The sequence below is a fragment of the Labeo rohita genome, chromosome 23, assembly GCF_022985175.1.
Source record: "Labeo rohita strain BAU-BD-2019 chromosome 23, IGBB_LRoh.1.0, whole genome shotgun sequence".
In the NCBI taxonomy this organism is placed as follows: Eukaryota; Metazoa; Chordata; class Actinopteri; order Cypriniformes; family Cyprinidae; genus Labeo; species Labeo rohita.
The window spans coordinates 12,030,534-12,056,272 of NC_066891.1; the positions used below are offsets into that span (position 1 = coordinate 12,030,534).

General features: G+C 34.1%; 4 protein-coding genes across 6 annotated transcripts in view; 3 read left to right on the top strand and 1 right to left on the bottom strand.

Moving 5' to 3' along the window:
- Positions 1-1,979: 1,979 nt before the first annotated feature.
- Positions 1,980-5,001, bottom strand: lzic (leucine zipper and CTNNBIP1 domain containing). Of its 2 annotated transcripts, none has more exons than XM_051096071.1 (7): positions 4,964-5,001; positions 4,415-4,522; positions 4,195-4,330; positions 2,954-3,052; positions 2,778-2,873; positions 2,600-2,681; positions 1,980-2,509 (listed from the first exon to the last, which is right to left on the bottom strand). In XM_051096071.1, the coding sequence occupies exons 2-7, from the start codon at positions 4,513-4,515 to the stop codon at positions 2,451-2,453; spliced, it is 573 nt and encodes a 190-aa protein (XP_050952028.1). In that variant the 5' UTR covers positions 4,516-4,522; positions 4,964-5,001; the 3' UTR covers positions 1,980-2,450. The 2 variants fall into 2 exon arrangements, with proteins under 2 accessions (XP_050952028.1, XP_050952027.1); XM_051096070.1 differs by having other exon boundaries at positions 1,981-2,509; positions 4,860-4,977.
- A 3-nt stretch (positions 5,002-5,004) lies between these two features.
- Positions 5,005-11,192, top strand: nmnat1 (nicotinamide nucleotide adenylyltransferase 1). Of its 2 annotated transcripts, none has more exons than XM_051096062.1 (5): positions 5,005-5,095; positions 5,600-5,735; positions 7,166-7,349; positions 7,587-7,720; positions 9,512-11,192. In XM_051096062.1, exons 1-5 carry the CDS (start codon positions 5,051-5,053, stop codon positions 9,904-9,906), a joined length of 894 nt encoding a protein of 297 aa, XP_050952019.1. In that variant the 5' UTR covers positions 5,005-5,050; the 3' UTR covers positions 9,907-11,192. The 2 variants fall into 2 exon arrangements, with proteins under 2 accessions (XP_050952019.1, XP_050952020.1); XM_051096063.1 differs by having other exon boundaries at positions 5,076-5,262; positions 9,512-11,189.
- A 382-nt stretch (positions 11,193-11,574) lies between these two features.
- On the top strand, positions 11,575-14,084 carry rbp7a (retinol binding protein 7a, cellular). Its single transcript, XM_051096072.1, has 4 exons — positions 11,575-12,266; positions 12,397-12,575; positions 13,256-13,357; positions 13,445-14,084. Exons 1-4 carry the CDS (start codon positions 12,194-12,196, stop codon positions 13,496-13,498), a joined length of 408 nt encoding a protein of 135 aa, XP_050952029.1. The 5' UTR covers positions 11,575-12,193; the 3' UTR covers positions 13,499-14,084.
- A 504-nt stretch (positions 14,085-14,588) lies between these two features.
- The window catches only part of ube4b (ubiquitination factor E4B, UFD2 homolog (S. cerevisiae)), a 30,372-nt gene continuing 19,221 nt past the window's right edge, over positions 14,589-25,739 (top strand). The window contains 8 exon segments of the mRNA XM_051096026.1: positions 14,589-14,897; positions 16,511-16,730; positions 20,786-20,921; positions 21,254-21,341; positions 21,715-21,859; positions 21,945-22,170; positions 23,327-23,716; positions 23,823-23,933. Coding sequence (XP_050951983.1) covers positions 14,874-14,897; positions 16,511-16,730; positions 20,786-20,921; positions 21,254-21,341; positions 21,715-21,859; positions 21,945-22,170; positions 23,327-23,716; positions 23,823-23,933 — 1,340 coding nt within the window. The 5' untranslated portion in view covers positions 14,589-14,873.

Genomic DNA, 25,739 nt, shown 5'->3' on the forward strand with positions numbered 1-25,739 from the left:
CAACATTGATCATTCTAATAATAAATCCGCATATTAGAATGATTTCTCAAGGATCATGTGACACTTAAGACTGGAGTAACAGCTGATAAAAATTCAGCTTTTCATCACAGGAATAAATTCTATTTTAAAGTATGTTAAAATAAAAAAACATTATTTTATATTGTAAAAACATTTTGCAATATTACTGTTTTTTTTCTATATTTTTAATCAAATACATGCAGCCTTGATGAGCATAAGAGACCCCAAACTTTTGAACGGTAGTGTATGTATATATATAGAGAGAAAGAGAGAGAGAGAACTTCACTTTTTAAAAATAAAATCAAAGAGATACTTTAAAAAACAATGGAATAAAATGCAAAAATTATTTCAACATCATCTTCATAAGTTGAAATTTTGGGGTTAGGTTTCGGGACAATTGAAAGTATCCACTACATGATGATTTTATTAGGGCTGGCAAACAATTAACCGTGATTAATCGCTTACAAAATAAAAGTTTGAGTTTGCCTAATATATGTGTGTGCACTGTGTGTAATTATTATGTATATATAAATACAAGCACATTCATGTACAAATTTAAGAAATATTTACAAGTATATGTATTTATTATAATTTTTATAGAATTTATATTATATATAAATAAAAATATTTTGTACATAACATATTTCTCTTAAATATATACATTAATTTGTGTGTATTTATATATACATAATAATTGTATACCGTGATTAATCGTTTGCCAGCTCTAGACTTTATATATATTAAGCTTAATGATATTAGCACAGTCTTTTTTATGAATTTATATATTTGAATATTATATTTACGATAATGTCTATATGTGTAATTATACAAATATTTTCATTTTTTATATTATTTACACATTTTACACATTTACACACACACACAGGGTTTGCACCTACGTCACGATTTGGTCAGTTATCCCGATGTAAACAACAGCATTGTCAGACCGATTAGTACAGCCCAAAATATTACAATAATTGACCATTTTCAGCAGCAATAATCAGCAAAAATGCGAGTTTCGTTAGGTTTAGTGGCGCCAATATGGCCGATTGATGACGTGTAGTGAAAACACTCTATAATGTATTGAATCTGCATATGTAATAAGTAAAATATATTGTCTGTCTACCCACCTTAATTCTCCCGTGAGAGCGGGCGCGGCCATTTGTAAATTTTATGAATCTGGCTTCCGGTTTCATCGAACAAAACTCGTTTTCCTGTTTAATATTGCACAATGGTGTGTTTTACCACGTTATTTTAATGTATTGTCTTGATTATGAACACACTGGTTTGTAGTGCAAACCGTTTTACCTTTTACTGCACGTTGTTATTCTTCTCGTTTCTCTGTAGCGGCTAATAAACCGGAAGTCTCGCCCATAGTCTTACTTTAGGGTTGAAGAACAAGGTGGGTAAGTTTGCCTATATTTATCTAACCGTTTAAAAGCTTCTACTATCCTTATTTCTTTTAGGCTTTAAGAAAAGAAATATTTCTTAATCGGAAGGGTTTTAATTATTCACCTTGATCTTTCCTCACGTATTTCATGTTTCATAAGGCCTGTATAATGAAGGTGAATTACAGACCACAGTAATGTTGACAGGACTAGAGTGCCACCTAGTGCTTGAAAACTGAATAATATTATCTAATTCTTTTCTATAAAACGACTCAGTGGTTTAAAGAAGATCCTGCTAATGTCATGGTAAAATGATTAGATTAACAGATCATTTTTTTTAAATGTTAAAAAAATATTATAAAAAAATTTGTAGTGTGGAATTTGGAATTTCTTATAAGGTTTATAAACTTTCACATATTCATAATGATCATAATTCAGTCTGTAGTGGAATTTGCAGAGATTAAACCTGTTTTTTTCAACCAAATACAACATGCAATGCAGTGCAAACAAAACCAAAGATACTGTTATTGTAAATAGAGAAAAGAAAAACGCTGACAGCTTTTCAGATGTTGATCACCAAATATATTCAAATACAAAATATTTACAAATTTCACACTGGTTAAAAAAGTAATGACAAACAAAATTAAAATGCATAGTAATTAGTCTATTTTACTATCAAATACTAGTACCAAAAGGCTTATTGGCAAACAGGTTGAAGATAAGGTTAATAAATTACATTACAACCAGAGGGTTTAAAATAAATCAAGAACTTTTTGAATAAAGACAATCTTACCTCTGTGTATTCTAAAATGATGTGTAAATGTTTGAGACATTCTACTGAAAATGTAAACATTTTTTCACTGTACCCAAATGTATAGGATGTACACAATACAAATAACAGTCTGATGAATCTCAACGTACATACTTTTAGTTAAATAACCACATGATGTCATTCGACAATTCTGTTCCTAAGTGTACAAACTGCCACCATTGTTTAAAAAATTACGGCAAATACTGTAAAATGCACGGACATCATTTAGGCCTTTATGTCTGGGTCTTCCCAACTCCAGAACTGGCCAATGCCATTATCTTATCCTCAGACCCTGGAAAGGTAAGATACATTTGATTATTAAAGAAGTATTTATTAAGCAAAGTATGCTTCAATAGTAATAATCAGCGGCTTCTCATCTTACCCAGGCTTGCAGTCACCTTCTCAAAGTGGCTCAGAGTGGCACTAGCATTTGCAGCAAGAAAAGCTTCATCCTCTGTTGTCAGCTGTGCATTCAGACAAGTTACAGATATCAGAAACAGTTTAACACGCGAGTCTTAAAATAGATGTGAGAGTATTTGTGTCAATAATAACCTCCTCACCTTCTCGCCAAGTTTTCTCAGAGCTGTGAGGATCTCCACTTTCTGCTGAGTGTACACATCTCGAGGGAGCTTTCCAACCATCACATCGCGGTCCATCTGAATTCAAACGGTATCATATGAACATTTTTAAGCCTTTGCATATTTGAAAATGTTAATATTTAAAAAGCGCTTGTCACCTCAGCCAGTCTTGTCCTCAGTTGCCCCGGCTGCTTTTTAGCAAACAGTCGAATGACTTCAGGGGTCTTGAATGCCTGACTGATGGCAGCTTGGATCGCCTGATAAATATTTGCAGTCATAAATGATCTCTCAACATACAAAATTAATTATACTAGTAGAGTAAAAGCTAGCAGTATAAATGTCAAAAAAATCATATATGGGCCATTCTACAGAATTGGTTCAAATGTTGAAAAAAAATGTCTTTTTCCACAAATTGTGTATGTATGCAAATTGTATAATATCCAAGGAACACATTTCTAGTGATTGTGTAGTTTACTCTCATATTGTATTTTCAGAAGGTTTTGGAATATTTGTCCTCTCCCCAAATTCATCACTACCAAGAAATATATAATTTAATAAGAAGGGTTATATTGACCTATTAAGATTTTTTTTTTTTTTACATAAAGCTTCATAATTTACAAATAATAATAGTAATAATAATAATAATAAAAATAATAATAATAAAAATAAAATTGTGTGTGTGTGTGTGTGTGTGTGTATATATATATATAGAGAGAGAGAGAGAGAGAGAGAGAGAGAGAGAGGTTCACTTTTTAAAAGTAAAATCAAAGGGATACTTTAAAAAAAACAATGGAATAAAATGCAAAAATTATTTCAACATCATTTTCATAAAATGAAATTTTGGGGTTAGGTTTCGGGACAATTAAAAGTATCCACTACATGATTTTATTAGGGCTGGCAAACGATTAATCGCGATTAATCGCTTACAAAATAAAAGTTTGAGTTTGCCTAATATATATGTGTGTACTGTGTGTAATTATTATGTATATGAAAATACAAGCACATTCATGTACATATTTAAGAAATATTTACAAGTATATGTATTTATTATCATTTTTATAGAATTTATTATACATAAATAAAAATATTTTGTACATAACATATTTCTCTTAAATATATACATTAATTTGTGTGTATTTATATATACATAATAATTGTATACTGTGATTAATCGTGTGCCAGCTCTAGATTTTATATATATATATATATTAAGCTTAATGATACTTTAAATATTATTGTGGCTTATAATTGATAACAAAATGATCTTAGTTAACATCTAAGATTTGAATACTTAAATGCTTTTTAAATATATATTTTTCGGTTGTGGGACAACAGCTTGCACCAATTCTGTAGAATGGCCTATATATAAATGTTAATATAATAAAATGTAAATTCTTACCAGTTGCATCCCCCCCAGTTCATCAACTAGTGTCATATTCCCAGACATCAACTTCTTTAATGACTCATTGAACTCGCTCAACTGTTCTAGTGTCTCTTTTTTGGTTTCTTCATATTCCTCCTCATCAAGCTCTTCTCTGCAATAGAAAAATTTTAAATATGAAATATGAAATGTGTGTATTTTTCTGTGCTTGTAACTGAATGTGGTGGGATGTCATTACCTGCACTCCTCTAAATCCTGCAGCTGTTGCATTAACCGGTCCAGCTGTTCTTCCATGTTTTGCCTAAGTTTGCTTGTTTCTGATGCCCCTCGAGAAGCCATTGTTTATCTTTTTAAATAAATAACAAGCATAATCACTTTTTAGCACCATCTATTCATGCATTCATACTACAAATAAGAATGTCACAGCTGTTATAATCTGATATGTAAGTTATTTCTGAACTGATCAGAATTAGTATACAGTATTGTTTGTATAAAGATACATATCTGGTATCACATTCATGAAATGGATACAATAAATCACATTCTTTTGTCACCCTGTTTAATTTCTATCTCACTGCGCAGTTAGCTTAGCTTGCACTAAAATCTATAACGTTATATATAAAGAAACAAATGCACGAAATATAAACGGCGTTGTTTTACGTGAATCGAATAGCGATTCTCACCCGTAATTTTTCTCCAAAAAAGTCCTATTGATAAAGACAAAATTACAATAAGATTTAAGTTCCTAAGTCCAGTTGCTAAGGTGTGGTTTGCTAACACTATTTACCTTCTATAGAAAACCAATGGATTTTTTTCTGCGTAAACTCTGCGCAGAGTTGATTCTCACGAACACGTAGGAATTGCGCATGATCACATGCGCATTGATCATTTGTTCCACAGTATTGCTATCACAACAAGGGTAAAATACGAATATTTTTAAGAACTTCATATTTTGTTTGTGCTACTGTTTCTAGCATTTCTATTTCGCTTCATCTGTTCGTTAATGAATAAAGTCGGTGAAGTTTTACTGAAGCACAACCACTGCAGGCAGATAAAGAGAAAGCACGAGACTAGTTGGTTGAATTGGTAAGAAGTAAACAGGTCCTGCTTGGAATGGCGTTTTATTGTCTGGAATATTATTCTTAAACGCATTTGTATCATTAAGAATAGTTATTTACTACATAAAATACAGTTTCCTCATTAACTATAGTAGTAATGCTACACCTTGCTAAGTTACCTACAAACGAGAAAACGAGATTTAGTTGTGATTTCAATTTAGGTAAAATTTATATTTAACAAAAACAACAATAAAAATATATTCAAAAACGAACCTTTATTATTAATTTGTATATGTATGTCATATATAAAATATGTTTTCTAAATATTGTCTATATTTAGATTACTTTTTTTTTTTTTTTTGCAGACAGCATCTTTCATTGGATCAATGTCATCACAAGAGAAAACCAAAGTGGTGCTGCTGGCATGTGGGTCCTTCAACCCCATCACAAACATGCACCTGCGTATGTTCGAACTGGCTCGGGATCACTTGGAAGACACTGGTATGTTTTAAATTAAAAATGTATTAGAGGGATAGTTCACCCAAAAATAAAAATCTTGTCATCATTTACTCACCCTCAAGTTGTTTCAAACGTGTATGAGGTTTCTTTTTTTCTATAGAACACAAAAGATCAACCAAACAGTTGACTTCCATAGTATGGAAAGAAAAATCATTCTTCAAAGTATCTTGAAATAGAACAACATGAGGATGAGTAAGTGATGACAAGAATTTATTTTTTGGATGAATTATTCCTTTAATGTTAATCTGTTTTATTGTACAGTTGAAGTTAAAAGTTTACATACACCTTGCAGAATCTGCAAAATGTTAATTATTTTAGTTTACATACATTTGATTCTTAATACTGTGTTGTTGCCTGAACGATCCACAGCTGTTTTTTTGTTTAATGATAGTTGTTCATAAGTCTCTTGACTGTCCTGAACTGTTAAATTGCTGCGGTTCTTCTAAAAAAATCCTTTAGGTCCCACAAATGTTTTGGTTTTTCAGCATTTTTGTGTATTTGAACCCTTTCCAACAATGACTGTATGATTTTGAGATCAATCTTTTCACTCTGAGTACAACTATGGGACTCATATGCAACTATTACAGAAGGTTCAAACACTCACTGATGCTTCAGAAGGAAAAACAATGCATTAAGAGCTGGGGGTGAAAACTTTTTGAATTGAAAGATCAGGATAAATTGAACTTATTTTGTCTTCTGGGAAACATGTACGTATCTTTTCTAGCTTCTGAAGGGCAGTACTAAATGTAAAAATATGATATTTAGGCAAAATAAGAAAAATGTACACATCTTCATTCTGTTCAAAAGTTTACACTCCTGGCTCTTAATGCATTGTTTTTCCTTCTGAAGCATCAGTGAGTGTTTGAACCTTTTGTAACAGTTGCATATGAGTCCCTCAGTTGTTCTGAGTGTGAAAAGATGAATCTCAAAATCATGTAGTAGTTGTTGGAAAGGGTTCAAATACACAAAAATGCTGAAAAACCAAAGAATTTGTGGGACCTGAAGGATTTTGTCTGAAGAACAGCGGGGAGTTTAACTGTTTAAGACACAAGGGACTCATAAACAACTACCCCTTAATGAAAAAAGCTGTGGATCATTCAGGTAACAGCACAGTTTTAAGAATCAAGTGTATGTAAACTTTTGAACGGAGTCATTTTTATAAATTCAACTATTTCTTTCTCTTGTGGACTACACGTAAAAGTCTTTTATGTGAAATATGTTATTCAGGTCAGTACTAAATAAAAAATAACATGCATTTTGTATGATCCCTCTTATTTTGGTAAAATAATTAACATTTTGCAGATTCTGCAAGGTGTATGTAAAATTTTTACTTCAACTGTATAAGTCATCTGTTTTGTTATCGCTCATCAAACATGCATATTTAACATACATAACTTTTTTCGTTGACTTAGGAAGATATAGAGTGGTGAAAGGCATAATCTCTCCTGTTGGAGACGGCTATAAAAAGAAAGGTCTGATTGAAGCCTGTCATCGGTTAGAGATGGCTAGACTAGCCACGCAGGACTCTGATTGGATCACAGTGGATGACTGGGAGAGCCAGCAGCCGGAGTGGGTGGAGACAGTCAAAGTCGTTCGGTGGGAATGTCTTAAGATCGTGCTTTCAGAGAACATTTCATTTTGGGTGAAGTGAAAGATAATTCTGACACACCCGTTCTGTTTTGCACCTATTGTAGTGTTTTCTATTTTTGCATGAGTTCAGTGTCACATCTAATCTTTTGTGTTTGGACGTCATATTTGATGTGCTACCACGTCAAAATGATTAAAGTGTTTCGCAGAATTAACATTAAATCAGATCATTCTGATCTTTACTAGGCATCATCATGCAGAACTTACTTCCAGCGAGAACAACAATGACGATGTGGACACAGTGAGGTGTGGGAAGAGGAGAAAGCTGGAGAAAAATAAAAACACCCATCAGAGCTGCTCTTATATTAACACAGAAGCAGGTATGGTAAACTAATAAAATGAGGGAAAATAAATGTTCTTACTCAGGGCACTTAAAAGGGTGTTTACCTTGAAATGTCACTCTGTCACAATACCTGAAAACAGACAATAAAATTAACGGCTGATGTACCCCCGGGACAGTAGAGAAACAATGTAAAGCGAGGTATATTTATGAGTGTTTACACAGTTCAACACAATCTGCATCTCTCAGCACTGTCTGACAGCATTCCTCTGCTAGTGGAACACTTTGAAGCAAATGTAAAGGTGTAATAAGTGAGAATTTAAACAACTAATGAAGAGAAACAGCTGAAATGCTTTTTTCCTACTGGATTTTGTCTTTGCAGTGTGCTCCTATTTATGCAGCAGTAACTAGTCTTAACAACATACTAAAATGAAACAATAATTTAAATTATATTTATATTTTTGTAACACAATTTAGTGTTTTTTTTGTTGTTGTTCTTTAATTAGTTTTTATTTTATTATATATATATTTTTAAATATTAAATATATAAAAATATTAAATACAAATGCAACAAATATAAAAATATAATATAATATACAAACTGTATATAAGTATATATATATATATATTCAGAAATTATTCTAATATGCTGATTTGATGTGCAAGGAACATTTCTAAATGTTAGTGTGCTGAGTTTTATAGAGTTTAAAAGAACAGCATTTATTTGTAATATAAATGTTTTGTAGTATTATAAATGTTTTTAGTGTCAATTTTTGATTTAATTTCTGTTTTTATTAATATATATATATATATATATATATATAAATATACACACACACACACACACACATTTTTTTTTTTCACACACCAGGATTCTTTAATAAATAAAAGTTAAAAAGAACAGCATTTATTTAAAATAGAAATATTTTGTAACAATGTAAACTACCATTTAAATGTTTGTGGTCAGTAAATTTTTATTCTCTCTCTCTCTCTTTTTTTTTTTTTTTTTTTTTTTTGAAAGAAATTAATACTTTTATTCACCAAGGATGTGTTAAATTGATAAAAGGTGATAGCACAGACTGTTCTTTTTAACTTTTTATTTGTTAAAGAATCCTGAAAAAAGTATCACCGGTTACAAAAAATATTAGACAGCACAAGTGTTTCCAACATTGATTAATAAAAGTAATAAATTAGCGTATTAGAATGATTTCTGAAGGGTCATGTGACACTGAGGACTGGCTTAATGGCTGATGAAAATTCAGCTTTGCATCACAGGGATAAATTAAATTTTAAAATATATTAAAATACAAAATCATTATTTTAAACTGTAATAATATTTCACAATATTACTGTTATTTTCTGTGTTTTTAATGAATAAATGCAGCCTTGTAAGCATAAGACATTTCTTAAAAAAAATCTACTAATCCGTACTAATCCACAGTGTGCGTGTATATATATATATATATATATATATAAAAATATATACACATTTAAGAATTCCAATGCAAAAGCCTCTAAAAGCAATCTTGGTCAAAAATGAGATAACGATACTAAATGTGAATGCTTTCCACACATAGTATGTGTTCATCAAGTACTTTCACTTCAGATGCGCTAAATCCCAGCCTTAACCCATTCAGAAATACCAGTATAAATAAGTTATAATGTCCTCTTTTGTTGGACAACAGGTTTAGAAAGCCTTATTGCATTTCATTAGAAGGGAAGACGCTTTGCATGTGTTGCTTTTTCAAATATAAACGGGGAGGCATTTCCTCATCTCAGCACGTGAAATCACTTATGTGCTGTGTATTATTGTCATAAATCTATATTGTAGACCCCCCTCATCTGAACCTCCTGTGTGGTGCTGATATTCTGGAGTCATTTGGTATCCCCAACCTTTGGAAGCCAGAAGACATTGAAGAAATAGTGGACCGCTACGGTGTGGCGTGCATCACCAGATATGGCAGCGACCCTGAGAAGTTTATCAATCAGTCGGATGTGCTATACAAACACCGTAAGAACATCCATGTGATTCGGGAATGGGTGACCAATGAGATCTCAGCCACCCATGTGCGCCGTGCCCTACGCAGAGGACAGAGCATACGTTACCTCCTGCCCGATCCTGTGGTGCGCTATATCAATGATCACAGTCTGTACAGCGCTGAGAGCGAGCAGAAGAATGCTGAAGTTATCCTTGCCCCTTTTCAGAGATACACCAGCACTAACTAGACTAATGCTAGTCTGATGTTTAAATGGAGCATTTAAACATCAGATATTTTTATCTGTGCATTTACGCACTGTAAATGATACACCAGCACTAACTAGACTGATGCTCTGATGTGTTTGAAGCAGTTTCTTGTTCCATTTGTGATCTTTGATAGAAGGCTGGTCTGACAAACACAGAACTGACCCATAAAGCTTTTTTGAACTCACTTGGTTGTGAGTGATTGCTTTGCATTGTATCATGAATGATTCATTATTATCAATAATATATGATGAATTTTATGAAATATAATTTTATTTGAGATTGATACATTTATGTAACTTTTATAGTAGTTCACTGCAAAGTACAGAAAATCACTTTTTTTTTTTTTTTAGAAAATATTTTTGAGATTTTACCTCACCTATTCCATTTGGCTGCTAATAAAAGGAAAATGTTTACAATCATCCTTTTCTCTTTTTCATTATAAGACATATCTGTAATCTATGAACCAAAATGCTTGCATAACAAGTGTTAAGGGTCATTGTGAAGGTTGCTCTAGAATTCAAGCTATGCCACATTTACATTTATGTGACAAGGGCGAACATTCGCTCTGAGCATTTAAACATCAGATATTTTTATCTGTGCATTTACGCACTGTAAATGATACACCAGCACTAACTAGACTGATGCTCTGATGCGTTTGAAGCAGTTTCTTGTTCCATTTGTGATCTTTGATAGAAGGCTGGTCTGACAAACACAGAACTGACCCATAAAGCTTTTTTGAACTCACTTGGTTGTGAGTGATTGCTTTGCATTGTATCATGAATGATTCATTATTATCAATAATATATGATGAATTTTATGAAATATAATTTCATTTGAGATTGATACATTTATATTACTTTTATAGTAGTTCACTGCAAAGTACAGAAAATCACTTTTTTTTTTTTAGAAAATATTTTTGAGATTTTACCTCACCTATTCCATTTGGCTGCTAATAAAAGGAAAATGTTTACAATCATCCTTTTCTCTTTTTCATTATAAGACATCTGTAATCTATGAACCAAAATGCTTGCATAACAAGTGTTAAAGGTCATTGTGAAGGTTGCTCTAGAATTCAAGCTATGCCACATTTACATTTATGTGACAAGGGCGAACATTCGCTCTGAGCATTTAAACATCAGATATTTGTATCTGTGCATTTACGGTGCTGACATCTTGGCATGTGGAGAGCAGAAATAGTGAAGATCTCACCATAGTTAGGACACGACCTGTTAGATCAGTGCTAATATATAAAACCCTTTGCTTTACCTCGCATAAATAGAACTAAATAAAAGTGGGAATTCCCAGGAATGAAATAGTTTTCCGTGGAGGTAAAACATATCCGTAAAACATCCGTCATCCCTTCAGGCATGTCCTCGTGACATGGTAAAATTTAGAAATAATAAACACAAATAAGACTACGTAAGTTTCACTGACTCACAAAACTCATATGACTGAAAGATTTTTTTCCCCATTCATTGACGAAATGTGTCCGTCACTTTCGTTGATTACATTTGCATATAATAAAAAACATCTTAGCAGGTGTAAAACTCACTTTCAAGTCACATTTGACACCTTTTAGTTTTATGTATTGTGATCAGATTTGTTTAATCAGTCATGTGATTCATAAAAGATGCCTTAAATAGATTATGCCCAACAACAGGATTATATTTTATCCATAATGCCTCTTAATTTAATTTTAGTTAACACCTACTCATCTTCACACGCTTACAAAAAAAGTTTCGGTCACTTTATCATCTTTCAAGAAATTCACAGTAATTTCAAGTGCGTGATTGTTTTTCTTTGTGGCGCTCATGTGATGAAGATATCATATGTGGGATCATGGAACTTTTTTTAGCATATTTTTGCTGCTAAGAAACCTTTGTTCAAGTTACAAGGAAGAACAGAAAAAACTGAAGGCGTACAAACGAAGCTGACGAAAGTAAAGTGAATGTAAACATTCTATAAAACGACACTGAAGACTTTGTAATGGATATATCGCAGATTTGAATCATTTTTATGACTGACTTAACCTCTAAACAGGTACTATTATGTTTACGGGTGTGTTTTAGCAAGCTATTTGCACACAAACACTTGCCAGACACCTTTACGTACGGCACGACCTTTGAAGAGTTGACGACGTGCAAATTAGAATACGTAGAATACTAACGACCGCCCACTCAGACAACACATAAAAGCGGTAGGAGTCCTTCTGTCTGTCATACCTTGCACCTTATTTTCTACTGGAAAATTTTGCAGACGGATAACAAAATGCCTGTAAGCCTCTGTGGAACATGGGACATGGTGAGCAATGTCAACATGGAGGGATACATGATTGCTTTAGGTAAGAGTGCATTCTTTTTACTATTGAAATTAATATTTGTTCTTAATTCTGTTGCTAAAATTGACATATAGCTTATTATTATATTACATTATGTCAGGAGTAATAGGTCCTAAACTTTGTCCTCTCACAGGTATCAGTCTGTACACCCGCAAGATCGCCCTGAAGCTAAAACATCGTAAGGTGATCGAGCAGGTGGGGGATCAATATGTCGCCAAGACTCTCAGCACCTTAAGAAACTACACTTTCTCCTTCAGAGTCAATGAGGAGTTTGAAGAGTTCACCAAGGGACTGGATGACAGACACTGCAAGGTACTGCAAAGTTTTATCATTATATATTGCAACACATAATTTGTGACCCTGGACCACAAAACCAGTCATAAGGGTCAATTTTTCGAAACTGAGCTTTATATATCATCTGAAAGCTGAATAAACAAGTTTTCCATTAATGTATGGTTTGTTAGGATAGGACAATATTTGGCTGAGACACGGCTATTTGAATACGTGGAATCTGAGGGTGCAAAAAATATCAAAATATTGAGAAAAATCACCTTTAAAGTTGTCCAAATGAAGCTCTAACTAATGCATATTACTAATCAAAAATTAAGTTTTGATATATTTACGGTAGGAATTTTACTAAATATCTTCATGAAACATGATCTTTACTTAATTTCCTAATGATTTTTGGTGTAAAAGAAAAATCAATAATTTTGACCCATGCAATATATTTTTGACTGGTTTTGTGATCCAGGGTCACATTTAGTGTCAGTACTGTAGTAAGTACAAGTAACATGTAGCATGACAAGGTAAAATTAAATTTTACCTTATTCTTTTATTTTCATTACATTTTATACAACAGAAAATTGAAAGCACTTGAAAGTCTTAAAGCACATCCCTTTAGGATGTTTGAATACAAATATTTGCTGCAAAGACAATATGGAGAATGCACTTAAAGCACTGTTTTAACACTATACGTAAATCTATTTGTCTAGTCTCTGGTGACATGGGAGGGGAACAAGTTGGTATGCATTCAAAAGGGTGAGAAGAAGAACAGAGGTTGGGCGCACTGGATAGAGGATGACAAACTCCATTTGGTAAGTGTGAAATGGATCTTACACTATAAAAATCTATAATGCATGTTACACACTTGACTAATAATCATAATTCTCAACGCTTTACAGGAGTTGTACTGTGAAGATCAAGTCTGCAAGCAAGTATTCAAAAGGGTTGTTTGAGGCCCTGCTGTGGCGTTTACTACAAGACAAGGTGTATTGATGTAAACAAAGCTGTTTACACTTTATATCAAAGGAATTTGAGGCAAGAAAATGAACCAGGAGTTTCAACTTGTGCCTCGAGACCTGACTAAGCGATTACATTCAGTGAGCGGCTTGCGGACTGGGCCAGAGTGTATAGGAGCATGATTTTCTAGTGCCACTAGGTGGCGCAATAACACCATGAACAAACAGGACTCGGGTCAACAGCAGTTTTCCCTGGAAGTACTGTATGTTGTCAATAGTTGTGCCATCATTGCCTAATCATGTTTACATGTAATACAAGAACCACACTCACAGACATTTAGCAATGTGCTTCTGTATTTCTGCAAGCCAGAAGCATTATTTCACCACAATGTGACTTAATAAGGACCATGCCGCTTTTTGAATGCTTTTTAAAACATATTTTGTGTTTTGTTTATTTTTATAATCTTAAGATTTACAGTTTTGTATGTGTATGTGACAGCTAAATATACAAACTTTGTTCATTCAATTACTTGAATTTAACACCTTGTTCAATTACTTGAATGCCCCTTACTGTGCAATAAAAATTAGAGCAAGTTATAATATACTTTGTGTGTTTATTTGCCAATACTGCAATGCACAAATCATCATCATCATCTCTCTTTTTAAAACGACAGAAGAAATACAAAGTCATTCAGCAAATCTACAAAAGAAACTATTAATATACTTTGAAAATAAGAGTAGTATGTTAAGAGTATAAGAGCCAGTCAAAAGACTACTAACAAATTAATCAGGAAGATAACAAACTTATAAGAATAGAAAATTAACCGATAAAGAAACATAAAGACATGGAGCGATTAAGAATTACTACATCACTTGAGTCAAAATGATGCAATATATTTATTATTTATTTATTCAATCGTGAACAGAACTGCTGTCATGATTAATTCTTTTTAAGCTATCTAATAGCTATGTAGGATGTATCCGCAGCTATTAATTTAACCAAATACGACTTGATTCTGAAGAAAACAAGTCTCTTGAGGTCGCCTCAGCAGTGAAATCAGTTTCCTGAACTGCCGCAGCCTGGAATGTGTCGATCTCGCGTCACGTGACTCCAGATCCAAAATGGCCGCGTCGGTGTTTTGACGAATAATACTTTTGTGTTTGTTTCATTCTTAACAGAAACCGAAGATAACCCTTTCCGATCGGAAAAAATCGGCCAATCGCGTTTGATGTTTTAATATAAAGATTTAAATTAGACAATCACAGCTCATTGATATTTGTTTTATGGTTCAGACTATGCACTTTTGGTGTTTATAAGGAAGCTAGCTGACTGGCTAGCAACATAATTAAGCTGAAAATTAAAAGAAAGGCAATGGAGCAGCTCAGTCCTGAAGAGGTAAGGCTATTTCGGCATTGTTTCGTGTATTTCCAGTCGAAACTGTTTTTGTGCTGGCATGCCTGTTATGTTTTTGTGTTTTATTAAAGGCTTATTGGCTTGTCATTGTCACCTTCTTTTTCAATCGCAGTAATGATAGGATAAGCTAACAGGACACCGGCTAATCAACAGCCCACTGTATCCAGATTACATTTATTTCGCGTAGAAATATGAAGCTAGGTTTTGAATCTCATTTTGAGCCACTTAAGTGCCGATACAGAAGCGAAATTAAATGAGAATACGGAGGTTATTTTCAGTCAGCTCGTTAGCAAGTGATACGTTTGCTTAACTGGATCTGCAAGCCTCGACCGTCCGCTTTTTTCGTATTTTTTATTTTTACAATTAAAATAACATCCTTGTCGTTTTCGGTCGCTGGGGAGCGTTTAACCAGTTGACAAGTTAAAATTTCTTTTGTGAAGCTTTCTTCACTGGGAATCCAAAATGGCTGAAAGACTGTCGTGTGAAGAAATAAAATCATTTTGCACCAGATGTTTACTCAATTTAACTTACAGTCGTGATAAAATGTGCAATTCAAGAGGTTAACTTTGCCAAGGGTATGCATTTGATTAAATGGCATCTGGTTTAGAAACTGAAATCATGCGCAACAAGCTTTTGTCAGGCGTCAGGTCAGTAATATTGATCATGGGGTCAGCTGTCGAAGCTTAAAATCTTTGTATTAACTCGAAAAAACGTAGTATTTATGGTAATGTTTATTATAAGTGCGTTTTATCCCACAAAGCACTTGGTTTCAGGTTTTGGATGTTGTTATGTGGCACTGGCTGTTGTTGCTGTACGACACTGGTGTGTATTTACAGTCAGGGCTTTGTGTTTAGTTGTTCTGCTGTAAATTAAGACCAAACTCTGCCCAGCTCTGACCTAAAAACAACTTAAACCAGCCTATGCAGGTTTGCTGGTCTCAATCTGGTCATGTTTGAGCTGGTCAGACTGGAGGACCAGCTAAACCCAGTAAAACAACTTAAGCTGGTTCAAGTAGCTTTTTCACCAGCTGTCTTATATTATGGTAAACTAATAGTTTCTTTTAAAAGAATGAAATAAATAATAAATTGAAATATAGGCCTACATTTTCCAAATAAGCTGCTGTATTCATCTATAATTGCTTTTATTCTGTGTTAGATACTGTGTTAGCTAAATCTGAAATATACAATTAAACATGATTTGCAAAGGAAGTATGTCTGTGAACTGTGATGCATCATCCTTTGCTGATTCAAACTAGGTTTTACCTTTTTTGCAGTTTTGTTTTATCTAGTCATGCATTTTCGTCCTTGCCATTTCAACAAACATCATTTGCTGTGGAAGCCGAGGCCTTCTCAATCTCAAATGACTCGTTCCACTTTGTAGAAATGATTTGTCAATACTGAAAATATAGGACTCTACAAACATACTACTCTTTGCCAAAGCATATGTGAAATAGTATATAGAAGTCTCTTTGCTTTTATAATAAAGGTCTGCCCTTGTGTTTACCAGCTAGGAGCAGTTGAGGTCATCAGACTGTAAACTATTGCTCGTTATTGATTTGTAATTAGATTAAATTGTAATTAATCTGCCTTGTTTAGATCCGTAGAAGGCGACTGGCCCGGTTAGCTGGAGGGCAGACGTCACAGCCCAGCACCCCCCTCAGCACCCCTTTGACATCCCCACAGAGAGAGACTCCCCCAGGACCCTTGCCAGGGCCCTCCGGGGCCTCATCACAGCCTGTCCCACCAGCTCCATCTCACACTCTGGGCTTAAATGCCCAAAATGTCACCCCTGCCACATCTCCTATGGGGGCCTCGGGTAAGTGCTTTGTGGACTTTATCATTCAAAAAGACTGACAGCAAAGACGCTTAGAATGTTGCAGAATATTTCTATTTTAAATAAATGCTGTTTTTTGGAATTGTATATGCATCAAAGGATTCTGAAAAATGTATTCTGTAAAATGTATCAGTTTCCACAAAAATATTAGCAGCACATTTATGACTTGTGTAATGATGCTAACAATTCAGTGTTGCCATCCCAGAATAAATATATATTAAATAAATGCATAATATTTGACAATTATGTGTGTGTGTATATATAAAAATATATAAAATTGTCAAATATTTTTACTTTTTAAAACAACTGTTTTCTGTTTGAATCCATTTTAAAATGTAATTTATTCCTGTGATTTCAAAGCTGAATTTTTAGAATCATTACTCCACTCCTACTTAAATATTGATAATAATAATAATAATAATAACACATGTTTCTTGAACAGCAAAGATCATGTGACACTGAAGACTGGAGTAATGATGCTGAAAATGTAGCTTTGATGACAGCAATAAATTACATTTTAAAATATATATTCAAGTAGAAAGCAGTTATTTTAAATAGTAAAAATATTACAAAACTTTACTGTTTTTGCTGTACTTTGGATCAAATAAATGCAGGCTTTTTGAGCAGAAGAGACTTCTTTAAAAAAAAAAATCTTACTGTTCAAAAACTTTTGACTGGTAGTGTTAAAATACACAGCACAATATATTTTACAATATGTATTACAAACATTTATTTTTAATGCGATTAATCATGATGAATCGATTTGACAACATGTACCTAAATAGAAAACAATTATTTACTATGTAATAATACATCATAATGTTACTGTTTCAAATGTATCTTTGATGGAAAAACGGTGTTAGTTCTGACATAAAAACATTAATATTATTGACCCCAAACTTTGAAAAAATAATGTATATTTGAGAGAGTAAAAATGTTACAGACATTCAGAACGTGGGGATTTCCCTTGTTTTCATTTTTAAAAATGCAAAGCGGATTGTTTTCTGTTCAGACACAGCCTTTCTGTTCAGGGGAATTTTTTGAAGGCATGAAACATGATTTTTATATTGCACCTGACCAGATCAATAAATGCAGTTTTATGCAGAGTTATCCATTATACCACCAGGTTGCAGGCGGCTCTGCTGCAGCATCCCAGTTCGTTTCAGTGTTTTTTAAATTACAAATATTGGGTATTTTATGGACACAGTGCATTTGAGCAGACAGATTTGTATCGGAGTTGTATTTGAAGTCCCATTCAGTGTAAATACATTTGCAATGACTATAATATTGTCTTAGTATAAAATGTTGAGGATAAAATGACCAATGTAATAATATTGAGGGCCTAAGTGGCCTATTTGAAATTCTGTGTGGATGAAGCTGGTTCAAGCTGTGTAGCATTAGCTGTTTGTACTTCACTAGTGATTTAATTATGGCCTTGTTGTAAAGATTTTTTTGAGCAGTGTTGATATCAAGGTAAGAGATTTTTGGCTCGCTGCGTCTTGCCGTGAAGAAATTGCACAGTCATGGAGGTGGCACAGCCTTGGCCAGGCTTTAAATAAGGGCACGTAGACAGACAAAGCTGATGATTCTTTTATTCTCGTGGTGCCGTAGTCCTTTTTGTTTTATTTGATAAATGTCAGTGTGCCCTGTTGTAAAGTTCCACTTTAGTTTCATTTTTACAGTGTAAAAACCTTTGGTCTTGTATTGTCTTGTAGATAAGATTTCTGTAATTTTAGGCTGTGTTATGTATTGAGAACAGAAAACATTACGTTTAAATTAAGCTGTGCTGGTTGATGCTAATTTGTTTCTTATTCTCTCGTGCATTCGTTTTTGTTTGTATCACACATTAGATCAAAACAAGCTTTGCTTGTTTTTTTTGTTCTGGTTTTTGGCACTCATCTACTGTTCATTTAAAAATCATTTCAGTTAAAGTCTTTATAATTGCATGTTTAATTACTTTGGAGCCTTGCTAAACTGAAATGGGGATTGAATTGTGTTTTGAGCTGGTGTGTTTTGTCATTGGAAACAACTATGTACTGTGTCCACTACCACACATTATTCCAGGTCTTCGCAGTTACATGAAAAAGCTGTTCCAGCACAAGCCTGCTCTTTGTTGTAGCTGCTTTCTGGACTGTACAGCATTGAGATGTAATCAATCATAAGACAGAAACCAGGTCCAGTGCATTCACTCCTCTATTAATATCCTTTAAACAGTCTGGTTCGGTTTGTTTTTAACCTCTAACTCAAAATATTAAATGACTGCAGTTAGTTTATTCCATTTTTTTTGTTAATCATTTTAGCCTTGGGAGATATTTTCAAAGAAATCTCAAATACGTTTTTGAAAATCTCCAGTATAATAATAATTCATTATGCAAATATACTGTATGTTAAAAAGATTAGCAATTCCAATTAAGAATGCAATTTTTTGTTTGTGCCTTTCTGCATTTCTTTACTCTTTTTTTTTTTTCACATTAGTGAAATTTTAGGGAAAATTCACAGACTGTAAAAGTTCATTGATAATAGTGTAGCAATGTATGAAGCAAGAGCAAGTCACAGAAACACAGAAGTCACTCTTAAACCAAGCAGCTTTCTCTTGGTCAACACAGCAAATTCACTTGGCTAAGATTATGAGAAGGCTGTCTGAGGAAATCTTTTGTCCTCACACAAAATTTTTGAAAGTGTGAATTCTAGTTGAAGTGACTGGATTTTTTTATGAAATATGGCTGCATGCACTGGTGAAAAAAAATCTAATTGCATGTTTGTTTGTTTGGTTTTTTTTCTTCAGTAATATTGTGATTTTTAAAATTTGATAAAACAAAAAAAATTCCAATTGCATGTTTTTTGTTTGTTTTTTTGTGATGAAAATTGTGATTTTGATTTAAAATTTTGTACATGGAAAAAAAAATCCAATTACATACAATTGTATTTGTTTTTTACTGATGAAAGCTGTGATTGTTTTTTAAAATTTGATAATGGAAAAAAAAAAAAAAAAAATCCAATTGCATGTTTTGTTTTGTGATGAAATTTGTGATTGTGATTTAAAATTGGATAAATGAAGAAAAAAATCCAGTTGCATGTTTTTTTTTTCTGATGAAAGTTTTGATTAAAAAAAAAAAAAAGATTTTTTTTGTGATGAAATTTGTGATTTGTAATTTAAAAATTGGATAAATTAAGAAAAAAATCCAATTACATTTTTTTTTGGTGATGAAATTATTGATGATTTAAAACTGGATAAAAAAAATCCAATTACATGTTTTTTTCCTGTGATTTGTGATTGTGATTTAAAGTTGGATAAACGAGGCAAAAAATCCATTTGCAGTTTTTTGTTTTTTTGTTTTTTTCCTGATGAAAGTTATGATTTTGTTTTAAAATTTGACAAAATGAAAAAAGGAGAAATCTAATTGCATGTTTATCTGATGAAATTTGTGATTTGTGATTTTAAAATTCAGAAAAAAAAGAAAATCGAGGTTTGCTTGCTTTAGGGCTGCACAATTTGGCCAAAATATTGTGATTATATATCAATAAGCCTATTAACTAGTAATATTATTATTATTATTATTATTATTATTATTATTATTATTACCGAATAAAAACATTAAAATTCTAAATGAAAACAATGAATATCCTAACAACACTCTGATTATTTTAATTGGTATATTGTTTTAAAATGTACTTTGATTCACTGTGGTGCACTAGTATGTGCTTCAAGAATTGCTGATGTAGATTTAGATTTTCCTTTCTCTGACTCTGCTTATTTTCTAGGTAAAAGAGGTCCATATTTTGAGACAAGTGTTTATTAACCTTGGAAGATTTTGTGAGAATTAGGGAGCCGTTTTCACTGGAAGAAACAGAATGTTTGATTGTTCAAAATTAATGTTCTTTAGTTAAACTTTAACTATGTGGTTTGTTTTCCAGCCATGAAAGTTTTAGAAAGTTTTTCTTGAGCTTGATTACAGCTTAGCCATTTTTTTCCATGACACAATCAGCAGGATCGTTCTCAAACACACTGTTTCCTTTTGTGCTTTCCATTACCGTAGGGGTTGCTTACCGCAGCCAGAGCAGCGAGGGGGTCAGCTCGCTCTCCAGCTCTCCATCCAACAGCCTGGAGACGCAGTCCCAATCCCTGTCCCGCTCCCAGAGCATGGACATTGACACGGCCTCCTGCGAGAAGAGGTGAGAGACAGCCGTGAACCTTTGTCCTCTCTGAACTCCTAATCAATGATATAGCATGACGTAAGAGGTCAAACTGAGATTGGGCTGGAGATGAAGTATTGTATCTCACTTGCTGACGGCCAGAGATCTCACTTTAAATAAAGCTGCACAATCTCTCTACCGTTGGATTGCGAATCATTTTGTACCGTAGCCACATATTCCCTAAAGTGCATATAAAAATACGTACAGCTGGAAGTTTATGTAATTAATGTAACCCTCTAGATCATTATCTACATAGTTTTTGCATCTCCTATGGTTCCTTTATAACATGCAGTGCTCTTTGTGGTCTTCAGCATGTCCCAAGTAGATGTGGACTCAGGAATTGAGAATATGGAGGTGGAAGACAGTGATCGCAGAGAGAAAAGGAACCTGGCTGAAAAGGTAACCAGATGCACCAATAAAAAGAGAATTATTTTCATTTTATGGTCGATAACTGGTAAGTGGCATATTGAAATGTCAGAAATTCTGTCGTTAATTAAACACCCTCATGTCATTCCAAACCCGTAAGACTTTAGTTCATCTTTGGAACACAAATTAAGATAATTTTGCTGAAATCTGAGAACTTTCTGACCCTGCATAAACAGCAACGCAACTGACACGTTTAAGGCCCAGAAAGATAGTAAGGACATTGTTAAAATAGTCCATGAGACATCAGTGGTTCAACTATAATTTTATGAAGCTACAAAAATACTTTTTGTGAGCAAAAGTTTCAAACTTTGTTTGGTTAAGTGACGTGCTGAATGAATATTTGCAGGATTCGTCATCCAGCTCTGACGTCTCTGAAGAGCAGGCTTTGCACCTCATCTGTAAGATCTTGCGTGTGTCCTGGAAGGAGCAGGACCGTGATGTCATCTTCCTCCCCTCACTTGCTGCTGAATTCCAGAAAAACCCTAGGGATGGTATGGACAGAAAGCAACAGATGATGTAACACAAGGAATTTAGATTTTTCTGTAATTGAATTGCGCTGTTTTTTTCTTCTTTTAGTTTACTCTGACTTCAAAGACCTGATCGGACAGATCTTAATGGAGGCTCTCATGATGTCCACACGTTCGCGTGACTGTAACCCATTTGCCAGCTTGACCGCCACATCTCAGCCAATTACTGCTGCCAGATCCCCGGACCGTCACCTGACGCTCGTCCCACCCTCCAGCCAGAGCGGCAGTCCCATGATGCCCTGCGCTGGTTCATTCGGTGCCAGCTCTCTTTCCAGGCAAGTGTGATAGCTGACAACCTCTCCTTCTCACCTACATTGGCGGCCAAAATTTGGACTAATTAAGATTTTTAAATGTTTTTCAAAGACATCTCTTATGCTTACCAAGGCAGCATTTAATTGAATGCATTTTAAATATACAGTAAAAACGGATATTGTGAAGTAGTATTAGAATTTAACATAACTCTTCTCTATTTTATTATATATTATATATTCTTCGTTTTTTCAGCATTTTTGTGTATGCATATGCAACTGTTACAGAAGGTTCAAACACTCACTGATGCTCCAAAAGAAAACATGATGCATTAAAACTTCTTGACTTTGAAGATCAGGGTAAATTTAATGTATTTTCTCTTCTGGGAAACGTGTACCTATTTTCTGTAGTCTCTGAAGGGCAATAATAAATGAAAAAAATATGATATTTAGGAAAAATAAGAAAAATGTGCACATTCTGAAAACATCAAGAGTTTTCACCCCCTGGCTCTTAATGCATCTTTTTCCTTCTGGAGCATCAGTGAGCATTTGAATCTTCTGTAATAGTTTCATATGAGTCCCTCAGTTGTCTTCAGTGGATCTCAAAATCATACAATCATTGTTAGAAAGGGTTCAAATACACAAAAATGCTGGAAAACCAAAGAATTTGTGGGACCTGAAGGATTTTTCTGAAGAACAGCAGGCAGTTTAGCTGTTCAGGACAAACGAGGGACTCATGAACAACTAGCACAAAATAACACAGCTGTGGGTCATTCAGGTAACAACACAGTATTAAGAATCAAGGGGATGTAAACTTTTGAACAGGGTCGTTTTTATAAATTCAGCTATTATTTTCTCTTGTGGACTATATGTAAACGTCTTTTATGTGAAGTATCTTATTCAGGTCAGTACTAAATAAAAAATAACATGCATTTTGTAGGATCCCTCTTATTTTGGTCAAATAATTGACATTTTTAATGATTCTGAAGCCTTGGTGAGCAGAAGAGACTTCTTTCAAAAACAAAAAAACAACAAAAAATAAATAATAATAATTCCAAACTTTTGGCCGCCAGTGCACACATCCACCTACACCCCTTTGTCTCACATTCTTGATTTCTCTTTCAATTTCCTCCGCCTTCTATGTTTCCGCCTTCATTTTCATCAATGTCTTTGTTGTTTTCAGTCTTTACGGTTGTAGCCCAAACCCACTCGCTCTGAGCTCTGCCAGAATGAGTGCTCCATCTGTCCCACTGGCTTCTGCAGCCGCCCTCCCGGTTCCCCCAAGTCCTCCTGTCTCTCGCCCTCCCACCAGCCTTGCACCTCCCTCTCCATCCGCCCCTCTGCCCATCTCCCAGAGATACAGACCCTACTCCCTTAGCTCATCCATCCCCATAAGCCCAAGCCCCAGATCTACTCCATCTGGTATGCTTACACCCCCTACAACTTCAGGTATACCCTCCAGCCCTACCCCTAGACACCATAGCACCCACACCTCCATGCCTTTCCCCATCCTCCCCGGCTCCCCCAGCACTATGGCCAGAAGGACCGCACTAGCTGCCCGGATGCCGTCTAGGTACCTTTTTTTCACCCTGCTAGATGTGAAGTTGCATTTTTGTAGTCTTTTGTGTTTTTATTCAGCCTATATGTCTGCTTTTATTTACACACTGTGGCCATACCAGCCCTTTCTCCCTCCTCTTCTTCGCCCTGTCCGACTTGCCTCAGGACAGCAGTGATGAAGAGCTGGAGGAAGAAGAAGAGGAGGATTTTTCAGGGGTTCAGTTTGGGTCCAGGTATCAGTGCCAACGTGTGTTGCATGCTTCAGCGTGCTGCCTGGCCACTAACAACAGCCCGCTGTGCCCAATGTTGGCACCGCAACGGGCAAAAAGAATGACACCAAATAGTGGAGTTTGATCATGTGGTAGTTGATCTCATCAAATTCAGCTTTTCTGTGGACAGAGCTTTGCTGTCAGCTCAAATAGTGTTCATTACACAAGGATTTTTTAGACCCATTCAGCTCAAAGCAGAAATGTGAGCCAGCAGACCTTTAAACTCCCACACAGGACGTGTGTGCTGGATAACAGCGGTGGTGGAGGACTGATTGTCGAGCGATCGGATAATGCTAGCTGACTGTGTAACAGAACTAATGAGAGCCAGAAGCCTGCTGTGGAGTGTTGTCTCACCCTAGAGTTCACTAATGCATGCTGTCTCATGACCAAAGACCGGCAGGGGGAACGCAAGTATTAGAGGCCTGCTTTTGTTGTCCTCTTGTCTTACGTTTTGCCGTCATTTACACATGGTATTAACATCTGTTTCCATGGGTCGAGTGACAAATGCTTGGTGCTAAATACAGATGTAAATTGATTCCAAAACAGTTTGTGTTCCAGTCACACAAAACAAATCAGTCGTAGTTACTTAGAAATGCATGTAACCACTTTATATTTGTGACCCTGGACCACAAAACCAGTCTTAAGTAGCTCGGTTGTATTTGTAGCAATAGCCAGAAATACACCGTATTAGTCAAAATTATCGATTTTTCTTTTATGCCAAAAATCATTAGGATGTTAAGTAAAGATCATGTTCCATGAAGATATTTTGTAGATTTTCCACTGTAGATATATCAACTTAATTTTTGATTAGTAATATGCATTGCTAAGAACTTCATTTGGACAACTTTAAAGGCAATTTTCTTAATATTTTGTTTTTTTTTGCACCCTCAGATTTTCAATTAGTTGTATCTCGGCCAAATATTGTAGCTTTCAAATGATGTAAAAATCTCATCATTTTGGCTTTGTCGTCCAGGGTCACATTTGTACATTTCATGTGAAAACCTAGAAATATGGATGTGTGTGTGTGTTTTTTTTTTTTTTTTTCCTCAAGCCAGGCAAATTATGATAATATAATACAATTTTTGTAATTTCTAAACTAAACTACCACTGAGAAGTCAAAAAGATGTTTTAAGTTAAGTCACGTATGCTCATCCAGGTTGCATTTATTTAATCAAAAATACAGTAAAAATATCACTGTGAAATATTATATTTAAAAATAATATTTCACAGTTATATTTAAATTATTTTTTAAATATATTTTAAAATGTAATTTATTTTTGTGATGGCGAAGCTGAATTTTCAGCATTATTACTCCAGTCTTTAGTTGGATTGAGTAAGAAAATATATAGATTTCTCAGTTTTAATTGTTTTGTATTTTTTGAAACTATATTGATTTCTAAATACCAAGAATCGATTAGTCTAGCCTGTTTTTAAGCAATGTATGCATCTCCCATACAATAAATCGTAGTAATCTTTGTGCTTTATTTTTAATATGAAACTGTCAGATTCTGTCCATTTTATTTAGAGATGCACTGATTGCAATTTTCTTAACCGTTTCCGATTTTCGTATTTTTTTTTTTTTGTAAGTGTGACCTGCCAATACTGATTTTTTTATTTTTTTTTTATTTATTTTTTTTTTGCAGATTCCTTTTTTCTTTTTAAGAACTATAATTGAGAGCATACACAAACAAAAATCTATACTTTTTTTTTTTTTTTCCAATGCAAAAAAATAAATAAATAAAAATATTTATTAAACATTACAATTCCCCC